The 16,837-nt window shown below is 35.0% G+C and overlaps 2 protein-coding genes across 2 annotated transcripts; one reads left to right on the plus strand and one right to left on the minus strand.

The window, feature by feature from the left end:
* Nucleotides 1–8,025: 8,025 nt before the first annotated feature.
* Nucleotides 8,026–11,905, plus strand: LOC141666673 (uncharacterized). The gene is made up of 6 exons (XM_074472813.1): nucleotides 8,026–8,217; nucleotides 8,315–9,290; nucleotides 9,374–9,552; nucleotides 10,539–10,575; nucleotides 10,899–10,966; nucleotides 11,097–11,905. Exons 1-6 carry the CDS (start codon nucleotides 8,129–8,131, stop codon nucleotides 11,542–11,544), a joined length of 1,797 nt encoding a protein of 598 aa, XP_074328914.1. The 5' UTR covers nucleotides 8,026–8,128; the 3' UTR covers nucleotides 11,545–11,905.
* An 892-nt stretch (nucleotides 11,906–12,797) lies between these two features.
* LOC141664922 (terpene synthase 10-like) lies at nucleotides 12,798–15,339 on the minus strand. The gene is made up of 7 exons (XM_074470879.1): nucleotides 15,109–15,339; nucleotides 14,748–15,003; nucleotides 14,224–14,596; nucleotides 13,884–14,102; nucleotides 13,655–13,793; nucleotides 13,283–13,531; nucleotides 12,798–13,190 (listed from the first exon to the last, which is right to left on the minus strand). The coding sequence occupies exons 1-7, from the start codon at nucleotides 15,337–15,339 to the stop codon at nucleotides 12,888–12,890; spliced, it is 1,770 nt and encodes a 589-aa protein (XP_074326980.1). The 3' UTR covers nucleotides 12,798–12,887.
* Between the last annotated feature and the right edge of the window lie 1,498 nt (nucleotides 15,340–16,837).

The raw sequence follows: 16,837 nt of genomic DNA on the forward strand, positions 1-16,837 counted from the left end.
TTTAGTTTGAGTTCTGTTAAGATGAAGTTTGTAATGTTATCTTATTTGAGTTCAATAATCATTGTTATGTAATGATAAGCATAATATTTAATTCAAAAGTGAGAATTGCATAATTATAGTTTCATATCCATAATACATCTCCATAATATTGTCAACTACACATGTAGCTCATGATTTGATAATTAATGCATAAAATTCTTAATAGATAGCTAAACTGGATCTTAGTCATCATCTAGTCGAAGAGCAGTTTCTTTGGTGTTCTGGAATGTGAACTTGCCTACCATGGCAAGTCTTCCACTCCTTTTGGGCTGGACTTCATCAGACATTGCTTGCCTCCTTGGTTGCACAAAAGGAGACCTTGATGGCCTCCTTGGATGCACTCCATCAGACCTTGATTGCACAGCAGTGGGTACATTCCGTGTGCTCATACTTCCTCCTACATCCTCTGGTCTAACCCCCCAAACATAAATGGGCATGCCACCTTTTAGATTAGCCATCAGCCTTTCACCATCATCACCAGATAAGCAGTAAAGTTTTTCCTTGCTTTTGTTTTGAGAAATCACTTGTTTGCCCTTGTTCTTCTTTGCAACAAGTGTTTGTGATGCTTGAGTTGTCACAATTCTGTAAACAGGTTCTCTAATGACAATTCCTTGTGCTCTCTTGATAGGCAATTTTGGTCTTCTTTTCATCTTTGGAGCATTTGCTTTCTCTGGTTCTTTTTCAGGTGCTCCTTCAGTTGGTGTCTCACTTGGATCAGGATTGAAAGTATCAGCCCCCTCTCCGTCATTAACATTGGTAGTGGTAACATTGACTTTGCATGTAGTCCTCCTATCTCCAGCTCCACCACATTTGCTGCAGTGCACAATTCTACCAGGATTATATCTAATTCTTGAAGTGATTTGAGATACCTTTCCAGCTTGACTAATTCATGTATTGAAGCACCCTGACATGTTATTTTCAACATTATCAGCCTTTGAAAATTCTTTAAAATAAGCTTTTGACCAACATTTAGGGTCTAGCTTACTCAGGTATTCATGTCCACCTTTGGAACTCTTTGCAAGTTGAATCATTGCTCTGTTAATCCCATTGGATGAGTAGAACATGCTGCTGACCAAAATAATCTCTTTAACAAGTCAGATGGATACCTGCACATTAAATTAAACACATGCTCATATAACTGGAAATAAACATTGAATCAGTATTCTTAGTAATTTATAGTATCTTACTTTTTCCTGAAATTTGTATAGAGATGTCGTGTGCAAAACCTATGTTCAACCATAGGTAATAACTCCTTAACAACATTTTATAGACCCTGAAAATAATTAGAAACATGTATAAATAGGGTAAAACATATATAAGGTAACACAAGAAATACACAAGGTAACACAAAGAAAAAAATATACCTTCTGTTGATCAGATATTATTGTGTAACCTGCTCCATCACCTAACTCCAAATCATCCTTAACCAAGTCTAGGAACCATCTCCAGGAATCAGTATTTTCATTCTCCACCACAGCATATGCCACTGGAAATATTGTGTTGTTTTCGTCTCTCCCAACTGCAGACAACAGTTGACCCCCTGTGACAGTTTTGAGGAAGCAACCATCCAGTCATAATATTGGCCTGCAACCCTTTTTCCAGCCCCTTTTTAGAGCGTAATAACAAATATACATCCTTTTGAACTTATTGTCATCACCTTCATTCAACCTAGTGCTTCTAATGTTCATTGTGTTTCTTGGATTGGAGCTGAGAATTTCATGACCAAAGTCTCTGACCTTTGCATAATGTTCCTTTAGTGTATCATGCACCCCATCCATAGCAGCTTTTTTAATTCTCATTATCTTGATTCTTGGAACTTCAATTTCTAATTCTTCTCTCATTGCTTCCTGCATTTCCTTAACTATCCATGTGGGATAAAGAATAAGACCTCAACTCATCACTTCCAAAATCAGATTCTTCACTATCATCACCATCCATGTTATTTAGCTTAGACATCGCCTCATTAACCGCTTTTCGGTGTTTCCTACATTCTAGCAATTCTTCGTTTTCACTCTCACCTGAATAACCACCAACACTCTCATCTTCATCACTTGAAACATCATTACCCTCACTGTAATTAGGATCATCACTATCCCAATCCTCAAATCCATCCCCCCTAAAATCAAAATCCAACTCATTCCCCTGACTTACATCATCACCCTCATTCCCCTGATTCACTTCAGCTCCCCCCATTCCCCTCACTATCCTCATTATTAGATAAATGATCAACATAAATATCAATCCTACCAAAACTTGCAAAAACATTAACCAAATCCATAACCGAAGCATCATCCCAAAGAAGCCTAATTCCTTGTTTAAAAGTACGACCATCATTTTTAAAGTAAACTTTATCATTTTTATCATAATCAAAGTCTTTAGCATAATCCTCTAAATCACGAAAACTAAATACATCCGGGTCTACATCATTAAGTATATCAATCAATCCACCAATATGATCACAGTGTGGAACATGAACAAAGTGACCATGATGATGAACATATACAGTTGTACACATTCTGATTGTAAAGAGAAAGATAAGAGATTTACCTTACAAAGTGAAAAGCAACGTATATGAGCAATGTATATTCGATTCAATTAGTCGATTGAGAAGTTAGGGTTTCATGACCCAATTCCTTTTCCCCCAATTCCTTTTCCCCTAATTCTATTACCCCGACTGTATTATTACTTTTATATGTTATTTATGTTTGTTTGTACTATTACCTTTATTATTAATTATTAATATATGACTTGGAGACATGTAGGAGCCAGCTGGGTGCTGATTTGTCTCAACTAGCCGTTATGCTGACGTGGCAAACAACGTCAGTAAACTGTCCGTTAGTTTCAGGACGTAGTGGTACGGATGATATTTATGTCTTTTAAAGTATTTTAAATGAGACCCCGAATTTTTCAGTGGTGAATTTGAGATATCGAAGTTTATTGAGTGGCCAATTTGATATTTAACCCTATAATGTATTCAAATACACATAAAACGATATAAAAGAGGTAACATATAATAAATACATTTTGACACACGTCCAGATCGTGTATAATTTCATATAAATACATTTTTAACACTTAACAAATATTTAAAAAATATTATGGTCCTTACGGGATCCCATACAATTCTACTGCATGTTAAATCATGGCCCACAACATTTCTAAATAATAATAAACACATAATTATTCATTTAACACATACCAAAATAACTGTAAAATATTTTTTTGAATATTTTCATAATCCACATGCAATCAAGGTAAACCCGGATAAAATACCAAATTCACTTCTAGACGTGGATGAATTATCCGCTTGATCCCCAACTTGTAAAATGAACTCAATTTATCGATAACGATTAAACGATCTACTTTAATAAAATTTTGGAATAGTAAAAGTAATTAAATAGTTTCACAATAACGACAGGGATCGATACAATACTTAGCAATTAATACATTAAACCATAAAAAGACACAACCTCATCATCAGAAATCAAATATCCATAACTTTATTTCCTCCAAATTGAAACAATTACTTAAAAATCATCCAAATAATAATAATATTAATTTCTGAAAATACGGGATATCACAAATATAATATTAAATAAATTTAAATAACCACCCATAATATTGAAAGATAATTTAAAAGTCAAGACTCTAACAAAAATCATTTTCCTCTTCCATTGTACTTTGCATCTTAACGTGATGATAAAAATTGTTTATCAAGCGTCTCACTTCGTACTGATTCTGCAGGATGTTAAACATAGATTCAAAATTTTTATTTTTATAAAAATACCAACACAAAAAATATTACTGACAAGTTTAGTATATAGTAGAATATGCATAAAATTATAAAGTATGGAATGATAAAAGTTCGAAAACAAAATTTTTCAACATTTTTTAAAGTCTGTACTGTCAGTCTGAAATAAATACACAAATTTTTCTTGAAATTAACACATCTATCCCATAAATAGGAAAAAACAAGATATGTGATGATTATAAGATATAAGGAGATGCGGAACTTTAATACCATTTCATCATAAAATTAAATTTCTAATTATTTAAATATCTTACTTATTTTACAAAAGTAATTATATAATGAGGATGATGAAAAATTTCAACGTGTATCGGTATCACGATAAATTTTCGCGATGTAGAAAACCAATCTATCACAATTGCGATAACTTTTCCCGCTATACAATAATAATTTATCACAATACGTCTTATGCATATATGACAAAAATCTTGCAATATACGCATATCAAAAAAACTTAGTGCTACAAAAAATCTATCAATTTCGATTATCAAAATTGCTCATATTTCATTTTATTCTTTCATACCAACTCGTGTCCTTTTGACACTCACTCGATTATATATGATTTTTAAAAAAGATCTTGACCTTAAAATTGAAATTTCTTTGACAAGTAGATCTTTTCTTTTATTTAGATAAGGTAGAAAAAAAAAACAAAAAAGGGGACATTCAGAAAAAGTCATTTTCATCGTGAATTTGTAGGTAAAAAAATCAAATAGCATATAATTGGTATTTAATAAAAAATCTAATATTTTTAGTCAAAAATCGGTTGATATACAACCTCTTAAGATATCGAAAAAGGGTTTAAATGGCGTTTTGGTCACTCAAGTGACCACTAACTTTCACTTAGGTCATCTAACTCAAAAAGCTGTCAGTCAACTGATCGTACTCATAAAAATTTTCAATCAAGTCACTACCCGTTAGTGTCGTTAAGTTTTGGACGGAAAGTTGAATCAACAAGTGACATGGCTTCCACGTCATGTGACCGTTGTACCCGCCCAGACCATTTAAAACCCGTAAATTAAAACCCATAACCCATAATCACTACTTCTCTTCTTCTTCAGCTTATTTTCTTGCAATTAGGGTTCTTCCTTTTACCCTTCTTTCTACCATGTCCACTTCCAAAAGCTTCACAGCCTCAGCCCCATCTGTGAACAATTCATTTAACTCGTATTCCATAAAAACAACTTCGGTGTCGATCATGGATATGATAATATTAAATGTAAGTGTGATATTGTATCACCCCTTCAAGAAGCTTGGAAAGAAGGTACCCAAGATCCGGGTCAGAGGTTTTTTGGCTGCAAGAACTATAGGGATCCCTGCAAGAAGTGCAATTTTTTTTGTGGGCTGATCCACCCTACACTGACAGAGCCCGAGAAGTTATACATGGATTGAAGGAAAAATTGAAGATGAAAAATGTCGAATTGGCTAAAATCAAGCAAGAGTTGAGTTTCGTAGAAAGGAAAATGTTAGTAATTGATGAAGAGCGTATGACAATGCAAAAAAAGATGGACGACGTAACAGAAATGGTGAAGGAAAAAGCTCATTTCGGAACGAAGAAGATGCTATGCTTTGTTATCTTAGTTTGTTTTGTGGTTATGTTCTTTAAGTAATGTTAATGATGTAATATTTATGTCAGAATTAGTGAATGTAATGTTATGGATGTTATTGTTTATGTTTTTATGAATGAAATGTTTATGTTTATGTGATAGTATAACATTGAGATGTTCGAAATAAACACAGTGCCAAAGTTATATATTAAGACCAGAAGATTAATCCATAGTGCGTACATAGAGTTATACTACATAAATAGTAGTTCAATGTCACAAATGACAAGAGTTTAAAGTACTCAAATGGTTCTAACTTTGGCATACGTAATTCATCTACTTTTTTCTTGGGTGTGGCAGTCCTGCTACTCTCTTTCTTGGAGTTGATTTTTTCACTTGTCCCACTGCACTTGTTGGAGGTTTGTTGCTAACTGGTGGATTAGTCACAGTTGGAGTGGTCACGGGTGGAGTGCTAACAGGTGGAGTGTCACCGTTGCTCATTTGTCCCATATGCTTCCTCAACCCCGGATTTGGCATCTACAATATAAATAAAAAATGTATTAAACAAACCATTGATATAAACTTATGTTAAACATTTATCAACATAAACTGATATAACTTACAAATTTCATAAAACTGCTGGTAGTTTCCTTAGGCTGTGATTTTTGGATTGAGGCCTCCAATTCATCGAGTCCTTGTGTTTGTTCCTGTTCTCTCAAGATCTCATCCATCATATCATTTTCACCTGTTGTTTCCTCTCTCCCCTGCCTCTCCAGTTCTTCCATAACTTCATCTTCTGCAGTTTGTTCATTCTTTGTCTTCTTTCCCCTGTTCCTCTTCTTTGAATTCTCTGGGAACTTATCTTTATTTGGACATTTACCCCTTTTGTGGCCAGCTTCTCTGCACAGACCACAATGCATAGCTCTACCCTCATAGCTAACTCTTACCTTCTTACCACTGGACACAACACCCTCCCAACCCTCTCTCCTTCTCATCTTTTTGGGTCTGCCTTTTAGTTTTTTTTTGCATAATGTTCTTTCATTTTCTCCTCAATACCACAAAGAGCTTGCTTCCTAACTCTGGAGCATTTAGAATCACACACATCTACCTTGAGTACCCTTTTAAACTCTTCCTGCATCTCTCCAATTTTCCAGTTTGGATTTTTCCTAATTTTATCCCCATACAGATCTACAAGATACTTGGTAGTGACTAGCTTGTTTTTATAATTCCACACACAGTTATGCTCATCTATTATTGACTTTAAGTGCCACACATCCTTTTCTTTATTATAACTTACCCACATTCTAAAAGGACACCCATGTGCACACCCAACTTGGACCCTTTTTAAGTCATCATGTAGGAACTTGTAGGGTCTACCATTAGCCATTGAACAGGACCTCACAGCTTGCTTAAAAATCATTCTTACTGTTTATCTGGGGGAGGGTTAGCAAAACAGAACTCTTCATCACTCTCCTCACTACTAGGATAAAAACCCTCATTTGATCCAGTAGAATCATCATATTCCATCCCTGACATTTCATGTAAATTAGCTTCCCTCTCCAATTCATCCATTTTTCTTTTTTCTTCTCTACAAGCTTTCCTAATTTCTACATACCCATCATCACTACATTTATAATTATCTATTTCTTCATCAGATTCAGGGGCAGGACTCACATGATACACATAAAGCACAATATTATAAGCACATTCCTTACTTAATTCAATCAATATTGGCTTACTTTCAGCATTCAGTACATAAATCTTCAATGCAGGAGTTCTAAAATAAAGGGAATCATACTCACCAACAACAGCACCAAATGTGGTCTTTAAATCATTAATACAAAGGTTTTCAAAGTCGATTTCCTTATAAACCTTTTTGACATTACTTGTGTAGGAGGAATACGGAACATGAACAAAATAACCTCCATAATAGACTGTCACATTGTACAAGTTTTTCCTGTTAAATATAAACAAATTAAGAACCCTAATTGCAAATATGACCATATAAAATCATATATTCAAAGCAAGAATATTTAGCCCTAATTAACTGTAAAAAGTTCAGATATAACATTACTTACGTTGCTTCTTTATCGGTGGTCTGATTTGCATCTTCAAAATTTGATTTAGCTTCGTTATCCTTCTCCGTTTCATTGTTATCTCCATCAGATGCAAACAGGTAATCGGTATCATTGCTATCGATATCATCGATTGGTTGAGTTAAACGAACCTCAACACCCGATCGAGTTCGAACCATTCTTGCGATTAGGGTTTAAATCGTAAAGAGGGGGGTTTAATTTTGGGATAAAGGGTTTTAATTTTGGGATAAAAGTTAAAAGGGTCGTGGGTTTTAATTGGGTCGGGTTTAATTTGTTGGGTGGTTTTAAGATTGGGCGGGTCAATTATCTGATGTGGCATCCGACTTGTACATATTTAACGGAGAACCGTCTATAGTCAACGGGATTTAACGTTCGTGAAATTTTAACGTGTGGAATGATTAAGTTGAACACTATTATTTTTTCAGTGACCTTATTGACAGCTTTTTGAGTTCGATGACCCAAGTGAAAGTTAGTGGTCACTTGAGTGACCAAAACGCCACTTAACCCATCGAAAAAGTGAAGTAACAAATATTCCATCAACGCTGGGATTCTGAAGAAAACATGCCCTCGTTTTATTTTTTATTTCCCCCTTACATTCTTCAATTTTATAAATACAAAAATACGCACAGATTGATCGAACAAAAATGACGAAGAAGAAAGCCACCATGACTCTCAAAGATTTTCACGGCGGTTCTATTCCTTCTGATCTCCCTCTCCCCTCTGCTCCTGGCGCGTAAGTTTACATAAATTGATTGTGTTTTTAATTTGTTGATTGATTTGATTAAATTAGTTTAATTAGATCTGTTGTGAATTTGTTTGTGTGATTATAGAATTGTGAGGCAATCCGATCGGGTTGGATTGAATGTGTGGGGCCCGATAGGGAGGGGTGATTATAGATTGAGGCCAGGATCGGCTAGTTCGGTTAGGCTTTTTGATCATAAGAGGTCTTTTATGACTCACATTGGTCGTAATTTCGATGAGGATGACCGGACTCCGTTGGATGGAGTTTCGGGTCCTCGAAGGACTGTTAGTGATGACAGTATTTGTGTTCCGGTTGTTGGAGTGGAGAAGAGTGGGGTGGAGTTTGTAGTGGAGGGGACTAGGCCTGTTTCGAACCCGGGGTTGGGTGTGGGTAGGTTTGTGGGAGGAGGGAGTGTGGGTGGGAATCCGTGGATGATGAATGAAATGGTGGGGAAGGATAGGGGTGTGAGTTGTTGGTCAGGTACGGGTATTGGTATGGGGACTGATGTGGTTACGAAATTAACACATGCTAGTGCAGTAGAGAAGGTGTCGTCGGGAAGGTGGCATTCGAAGCAGGTAGCGGATGGGAATCCGGTTGACATTGAGGTCATTTCGCATCCTGGGGCACAGATTGTGAAGGGGTATGGTATGTTTGATTGGCATGTGCATGGTAATGTGGATGATATGAGGGATTTGCCACAGATTGGGAAGGGGTATGGTGTGTTTGATTGGCATGTGCATGGTAATGTGGATGTGGTTGATAAGAGGGATTTGAATGAAGAAATTTTGGTGAGGCAGATGGAGAAGAATTTGGTTTTTAATGATGGGGTCCATGAAGGTGGCAGGGTTTTACCAGTTTATGAGAGGGCTGCTCCGCCTTTTTACTCAGATGTACAGGAGAACCGAATTTATGATGAGGGGCATCAGGCTTCACGCGCTGTTGGAAATTTTGTTAGATCTGAATTGCAACAAACATTGAATGCAGAATCATCTGAGAGGCCTAAACTGAATCTGCTACCGAGGTCCATGCCATCAGTGGAGCCTCCTCCCACTAATTATGAGCAGGTATGTCATATTTAAATACTAGGCTTATTTTATTCACTTTTGTCTGCGTGTGTGCTCAAAATCCTTTCATACTCTGTATGCAGCCGTATCAAAAGCCCAGGGACCCTGGTCATCATTCTCAAGTTCCTGTACCATATGAAAGAGTTAGCACCTATAAGTCAGACCCTGAAAGTGGCAGGGAGGTACAAGATCGTCCAAAACTGAACTTAAAGCCTCGTATGCAGCCTCTTGATCAATTGGAAAGAAACACTGAAACAAAAAGGTTTGTAAACTAATTCTGAAAACCCGTATTAAATTATCTATGTTAATTTACAGAATCCAGACAATGACTAATTGCAATATGAGACTGTATGTTCTGTAGTTTGATTCCATTTTATTAAAAAAACTTTTTATAATGATAAACCACAACCTTTTCTAATATTTCACACTATATTGATAAGATTGAATCTGTATCAGGGGTCATGTTTTTTGAATGAATCTTATCTTATAAGTTTAAACCCCATAAGTTTTACCTTACTATCAACAACTGTTTTCTATATGTTTTCCGGATCTAGTATACCCGGTGTCTTACTGAGATTGTTTAAGGATGTGACTTTACTCTATTTATATGGGAAAAATGATTATCTTTTCAGAAGTGCTGGCTGTTTTTTCTCTTGAGCTCTATGCTAAAGGATTATTTGTCTACTTCGTGTCTTTGTGATACTAACTTTGTCATGCAATTTGGCCTGTGACCTCCTGAGTAGAAAATACATTTTCAGGTGGCCAGTGGCCTTACACTTTATCTTAGTAGATGGTACTCTACTAATTTTGCACTTGGTCAGACTTTAGTACTTCAATATGAAAATGTATGACTGTTTTTCTAAAAGTGTCAGAAGCTGGTTCCTGTAGAATCAAGTAATGGCACAAAGGGTAAGTAAATATGATAAATGTAGGAATGCTTTAGATCTAAAAATGTCAATGTCGATACGAAAATAACAAAGGGTAAGTGGATTAGTAATCACAATATAATTGTATTAAGCTTTTCTTGTGATATAGATCTGAGGCCAAGAAGTAATATGTGGTGCATGTGTCACACAGTTGACGAACTGTAGTTTCATGTCACTTGGTGGTTGTCTTCTCAGTCTTGTTAGGAATTAAAGCCAAATGAGAATGGACTACATAAAATCTAATATGTATACACTAATTTTCTCTCTCTAGCATGCCACTTACTTTGATCTTTCCTTCATTTGGTGTCATATCATGTTGCAGGAGCACATTGTTTGGTGGCGCTCGTCCTAGGGAAATGGTAAGTGGTTGATCCTGGCAGGTGTATATATTTTGATAATGACAGAATTAATTTAAAAACTTTGTAATTTTTTTCGTTCTAGCAATATACTTGTCTTACTTCTAATCAAGTAATTAGCCACTTGTCATCTTACCAAGAGAATATATACATTTTCATTATTAAAAAAAATTAGAGAAGAAACGAAATGGTGAACATCGCTTTTGAACGACCAGTGTAGCGAAATCTACTAGCTTTGATTTTATTTTTACTTATCTTGGCTATGATTACACAATCATGTTTTAAGTTTCCTGATTGACTTGTTGAGCTGCTGATTCTTCTTCCAGGTTCTGAAAGAAAGAGGCATCAATGATGTTAATTTCAACAATTATGACCAGGTTAATTCTTCAAATAGGTATGAATAATTTAAATACAGTACTAGCAAGCATACTATTGTAAATTTTTCCTAGTTAAAGTCCAACTCGCCAGTACTATAGGTTTTGATGTGTTGGTTGACAACATTTCATGCATATTTTTTCTTGAAGGTTAAAGCAAGATGTGCCCAGAGGTGAAATATGGCTGGCGCGTTACAATGGGAAATCTGAAAATGCCCCTCTTGATCATAGGATTGGAAAGAATACTGACAGGAGAGATCATCGTGGAGGTGTGGAGAAGTCAGATATTCAAGGAAAGAACTGGCGCAGTGAGAATCGAAGAAGTAGCAGGGACCTTGAAAAAAATCGGCCACTGGTAGCGAGAGCACCATCACCAGAAACCTGGAGGAAGCCCGTTGAGCAGCCATCGTCAACTACTGGTATACGTCACGGGAAAGTAGCTTCTGCAGTTGAGCTTGCCCGAGCCTTCTCAAAATCAGTCTCTGATCCAAAGATAGCTGATGGGTTATCTGGACAAAGAGGCCTTCCTGGCCGTGGCCAAATTCCTTTTTCTCGACTTACTGTTCCTCAGTCAAGGCCTCAGATGAATGGTTACTAGTATTGGTGATGGCAGCAATGAGAAGACTTGATTGTGTTCTAGCGGTTGACACTTGCTGTTGCAGGTGCCCACATCCTGAATAGGTAATCAGCATGATACATACCATACATGATAGATCACTGCTTGATGCTAATCTGATTTGGATGTTACTATTAATGCTGTTTTTCGTTGAGTCTCTCTGAGTTCAGAAAGCATGTAAAAATACATTAGTCTTTAAATAGAATTATTTCTGTTGGCACTGGCCAGACATTTATGTCAGTTTTCTCTAAAGGAGAAACGAAATAAATGTTGCTCATCAGATTTTTTGTACCATGTGATTGGATGAAAATTAGGTTAAGAATTCGTGAAGTTGCTATTGTGATTTCTATGGTATGGTTGCTGCGTCTGCCTGTGTTGGTAAAGTTGTGCTACAGTTTGATTATGGAAAAACATTTGGGTTAAAAATGTGTTATAATTTTTAGGGTTTACACGATTGATGATACGGAATAATTATTTAATGTTCGTAATGATTTCAAAACTAGTTAGAAAGTAGAAAATGTTCTGATTTCTGGTATTTCCGATACCGCGTTACGTCCCATTAAAGATTTAAGGTGATATGTTACTTGAGTCGTATATGGCATGCTAGGATCCGACTCCAATTAATGAATGGTTGAGAAGTAGTCTTTAGGGCCTAGGGGTTCTAAAATAGTAAGGTCTTTGCATAACCCATCTAGGATTTCTGAAATAGTAGGATCTTGAACCCAACTCTATATGACACATCTTCACTATATTGTCCTTTTCTCCACAATGATGAGCCTCTTCCATCGCCACCGTCACCTACCCCAGATATATTCATTTGCGACCATTTTCCGGTTGTCACAACCATAGACGATCTCCTATCTTATGTCATATTACCGATTTCTTACCACCATAACTATATTTCTCTATAACATGTGATATACAATTTTACATCCACATTCTCATAACAGTAATGTGATATAAATGGTCGAAGAGATTCCTCCAAATCTTTATAACATTTATAATTTCTTGTAGATCATTTGAATAGAAAGAACAGTGTGATACAAATGATTCAACAGTTTTGTGGATAATCAACCTTGCTAAGAAAGCAAAAAAACAGAAGTGAATAGGGAATGTGCTAAAAGAGTGTCAAGGAGAGCAAAAGTACTAGGACGCATGAGATAATTAAAAGCAGACGTATACGTTATTTCATTCATAATACAACATCACAATATATCAATCATTCTTATCAACGGGTTTACATAACCATAACCCTCTCAATTATACACCATAACACCCTTATTATCTATATATATCAATACGTTTCCTGCACATCTTCGCTTTTATCAGTTAATATCTTGCAGATGAATAGGTTCAATAAATAGTTGATACAATGCCTCTTCATCTTCAACACCAAACCCATCATTTCCAGCATTGTACACACAATGGGATGTTCTAACCAAATTTAGTATAATTTCAACAAACGACCAAGATAAAGGATAATCCTTAGAGTATCTGCACTGGATTAGTTTTGCCCATTTCCGCTTCATTAAAAGTTTCATGTGCTTTCGGGCTACTTCTTCAGAAACTCCGGTATCGTTCATGTAGCACTGAATTGATTTTGGAACATCTCCTCTCGCCAACTCATCCTACATTGTCATACATGAAACTATTAACAACCAACATAATAAAAAATATATGCCGGTAATTGAAGGTATCCTATCCCTTTTTTTATCCGTACCGACGATGTTCCATAATCATCAGCAAGTCTAAAAATCTCAGATGCCAAGCGTACAATATCTGGGATTTCCTCTATATATTTCATGGCCTCTTCGTTAATTGGATTTGATGTGCAGATGTAAGTCTGAATTGCCATAACAGGGCCTGATATCGTTGTGGATGCATTGTTTAAGTACTCCTCTAGTGTAGGCTTGTGTCCACTGTGGTACCACCGTGCCTCTACTAAGTAGTGTTTCAACAGATTAATGATCTAAAACGTAAACATAAGGTGAAATCAGAATATGAAAACATGTACTGACAAATTTTAGCTAAGCATATTTCACCACAGTTGTATTGACAAGAAAATAAAATTTGAAATTAAACAGAAAAATACGGTTCTGCTAAGCGGTCCCAAGACATTCAAGTTCTTGTCCTTGAGAATGTCGTAAGCCATCTCATGAATAGAGTTGTAAAGAGCCAGGAAGCATATCTGCATGTAGTCCGGAAGCTCTTCCATTGCAGTTATATCCCATCTCAAGTGTTCAAGTGATGCGATTTCAAATAATTAGTATATATATTGAACTGCGATAAAAAAAGAAATCCAGAACGAAAGAAACACAAACCTCTCAATGACTTTAGTAAAGAGTTCAAGTTCCTCGAGTGTACCATAGACATCGTACACATCATCAATTACCGAAATAATCTGTATAGCTTTAGTTATCTGCAATCTGCAATATCCATGTTGAGGCAAACTTGTGATCCCCACGGCCCATAAAAAGGATGCGGCCAATCTATCTCTTGCAAATTCAAGTTTATTCCCGGGCCTTGTTCTATCCCACCACCTATATGTAAGTAGATGTTTAAACATGTTCCAAAATGCACAACTAAAGAAAGCAAAAAACTAGCTAATTGAACAAATACGTATGTAAAACAATGTATAATAAATATACTGTGCATGTGTACCTTGACAATTCTTTGAGTTCTTCTTGGTTTAAACCTTGCACAATGTTGAAGTCTAGCTCTGCAAGTTTTAGTACTTCTGGGATCTTGTTATCACTTGTTTTGTATAAATTCATGTACCACCTAGCTTCAAATCTTGGAATTCTCCACTGTACTGGAAGTTCCAAAGCGTGTTTCACTTGCATGCAAAGATCAGAGGCGTCTATATTGTTGACGCGCTCCTTAAGGATTTTAGTAGTGAAGGAACACGCTTCTTCCATCAGCGACTCTCCTTCAACAGAGTAGTACGAAGCCTCGTACAAACTCAAAATGCCTTTCACATCTCCACCAAGACATTCTTTGAATCTTCCATTTTCTGTGAAAACCTTGAAATCCTCTGCAAATTTTTTGAGTTATTACTATGTACTAATGTATTTAGATATCTTGATTGATAACACGCGATATTTTTGGTATTATTAAATGCCATTATGCCAAATAGTATGTAGTTCATGTAATAAGAGAGGTGCCTTGCTATAAGTAAACATTACCCTGAGAGACATCATATCCATGTCCCCTGAGAAGTCTGAATCTAAGAGCAGTGGCATGCAAGTTCTGATCCCATTTTTCATTATTACCATGTATCTTTTTCAAGTTACGTTCTATTTCATCTTGAAAATGATAAGCCACTCCAAGTTTATGCAGCTGATCAATTAACTCGAGTTGGTCCAAAGGATCAACAACATTCTTCAGCTTGAACTCCACAATTTCCGTCAATTCGGAAGCTCGTACTTTCGAATTTTCAGCCTACACAAGAACAATTTTTGTAACTTTCATTAGTGCACATAGACCATATACAAAACAAACTTATTAAATATATATAAAAATTGATTGCAAAAGCTAAAACCGTACCGCGTAATCAATTTTCAAAGACTGCAAAAATTTGTTGTCCCAAATGCATGGTTGGTAGTTTCCTGATCGCCTAACAATAGGCTCCGGGGAAACTGAAATTCCGGCGGAGGATCTGATGACAGACTTGCAGTTGCAGCTGGCGGTCACATATTTCGTTTTACCAGGGGTGTATCTCCGCACAATGGAAAGAAAACCTGTTGTTAGGGGAGAAATGTGCACAATAGTGACCATTATAGACACGAAATAATAACAAAATAATATATATATATATATATATATATATATCTACGAAGGAACTTGTATCGTCTTCTTTTCTATGTAATATATATCATGCATTGGTTACGTTATATATACATACTTGGGTGGCCTCAAGATTGGTCATGTGCTAAATAAGTTTGGACAATTTAAAAAAAAAATTCAAATATAGTATATAAGAGCCACTCCGATAGAGTCCTAACATATTTCTTAAAAATATTATTATAAATATAAATTTTAGTATTTTAGAATATTTAATTGTATATCAATTCCAACAACATTTTTTATAAGTGTGTCGTATTAATATTTTATTATTATATTTAAACTCTAGTTTTGCAATTGATATGAAGAAGGAGAGATAAATGATTTTTTTATTATTAAAAGTGAAGGTAAGGAATTATTAAGGTTATTTATAAATAAGGCATGAGTGGAGGATTTTTTAAGAAAACAATTCTATATAAAATTTCTTAAATTTTAGTTTAGGATCTTAAGATAGCTAACTTGTTAAAATTGCTCAAAAAGTTAGATTGAATACACTATTGTAGTATATGTTTTGCTGAAATTTAAAAAGTGAATTATTAAAATAGGACGGAGAGAGTACAAAATAGGTTGCATGACATATTAGTTACTTCACTAAACAAAACCCTTGTATCTTAATTAAGTCCATAATTAGAAATGTATTTATAATCTATGGTTGTATGTTATGTCTCTAAATTAGAGAAATTACCAAAATATTTTTTTATGAATTTATTATTATCTGATTTTTTTTAAAAAAATACAATATTTACAATCAACAACAACTATAGACATACAACTGTTTTTAAGCACGTTCTATGAAATTTATTTGAAATTATTTTTAGTTGCATTTGAGATTTCTTTTGATTACATTCAGGCTACCTTTTTCGAGGTTTCAGAGTTGTAAATTCTAAGTTTGATTATACCTCTTAAAAAATACTATTTTTGTATATAATTTTAATATGTTGTCGACATGATTCGAATCTTATACCTCTTAAATAATACTAATTTTTAAGAATAAATCTAACGGTCAACAACTACCGACAACCAAACTTTCAATATTTAATATTTAATATAATAGCATAGATAGGAATATAATATAAGTGTCCTATTTTAAATATAATAAAATTGATAGACGATTAATTTTAGGTGTCATGTTTTAAATATAATATTAAGTGTCATAATAAAAGTGTCCCATTTTAAATATAATAGAATTGATAGTCGAGTAATTTTAGGTGTTTTATTTTAAATATAATATTAAGTGTCCTATTTTAAATATAATAGAATGACCAACAACCAATAACCAAACTTTTAATGTTTCGTCTTTAATATAATAGTATAGATAATATGATTAGATATTTTATTACATATAGATGTAATTCAATTCCATAACCGTATATTTCTCAATATTTGCATATTTGCTGTAGCAGTGGGCCTATTTGGGGTTATTTAAAAAAAT

This window comes from Apium graveolens, chromosome 6 (assembly GCF_009905375.1).
Source record: "Apium graveolens cultivar Ventura chromosome 6, ASM990537v1, whole genome shotgun sequence".
In the NCBI taxonomy this organism is placed as follows: Eukaryota; Viridiplantae; Streptophyta; class Magnoliopsida; order Apiales; family Apiaceae; genus Apium; species Apium graveolens.

Bases quoted from the DNA above. Each gene is read 5' to 3' on its own strand.
- LOC141666673 (XM_074472813.1), top strand. From the start codon at position 8,129: ATGACGAAGAAGAAAGCCACCATGACTCTCAAAGATTTTCACGGCGGT. The intron at 9,553-10,538 runs GTTTGTAAACTA...ATCATGTTGCAG, and splicing joins AGAAACACTGAAACAAAAAG to GAGCACATTGTTTGGTGGCG. The intron at 10,967-11,096 runs GTATGAATAATT...TTTTTCTTGAAG, and splicing joins CAGGTTAATTCTTCAAATAG to GTTAAAGCAAGATGTGCCCA.
- LOC141664922 (XM_074470879.1), bottom strand. From the start codon at position 15,339: ATGGTCACTATTGTGCACATTTCTCCCCTAACAACAGGTTTTCTTTCC. The intron at 14,597-14,747 runs GTAATGTTTACT...AAAAATTTGCAG, and splicing joins TGGATATGATGTCTCTCAGG to AGGATTTCAAGGTTTTCACA. The intron at 13,794-13,883 runs GTTTGTGTTTCT...TGAACACTTGAG, and splicing joins TTTACTAAAGTCATTGAGAG to ATGGGATATAACTGCAATGG.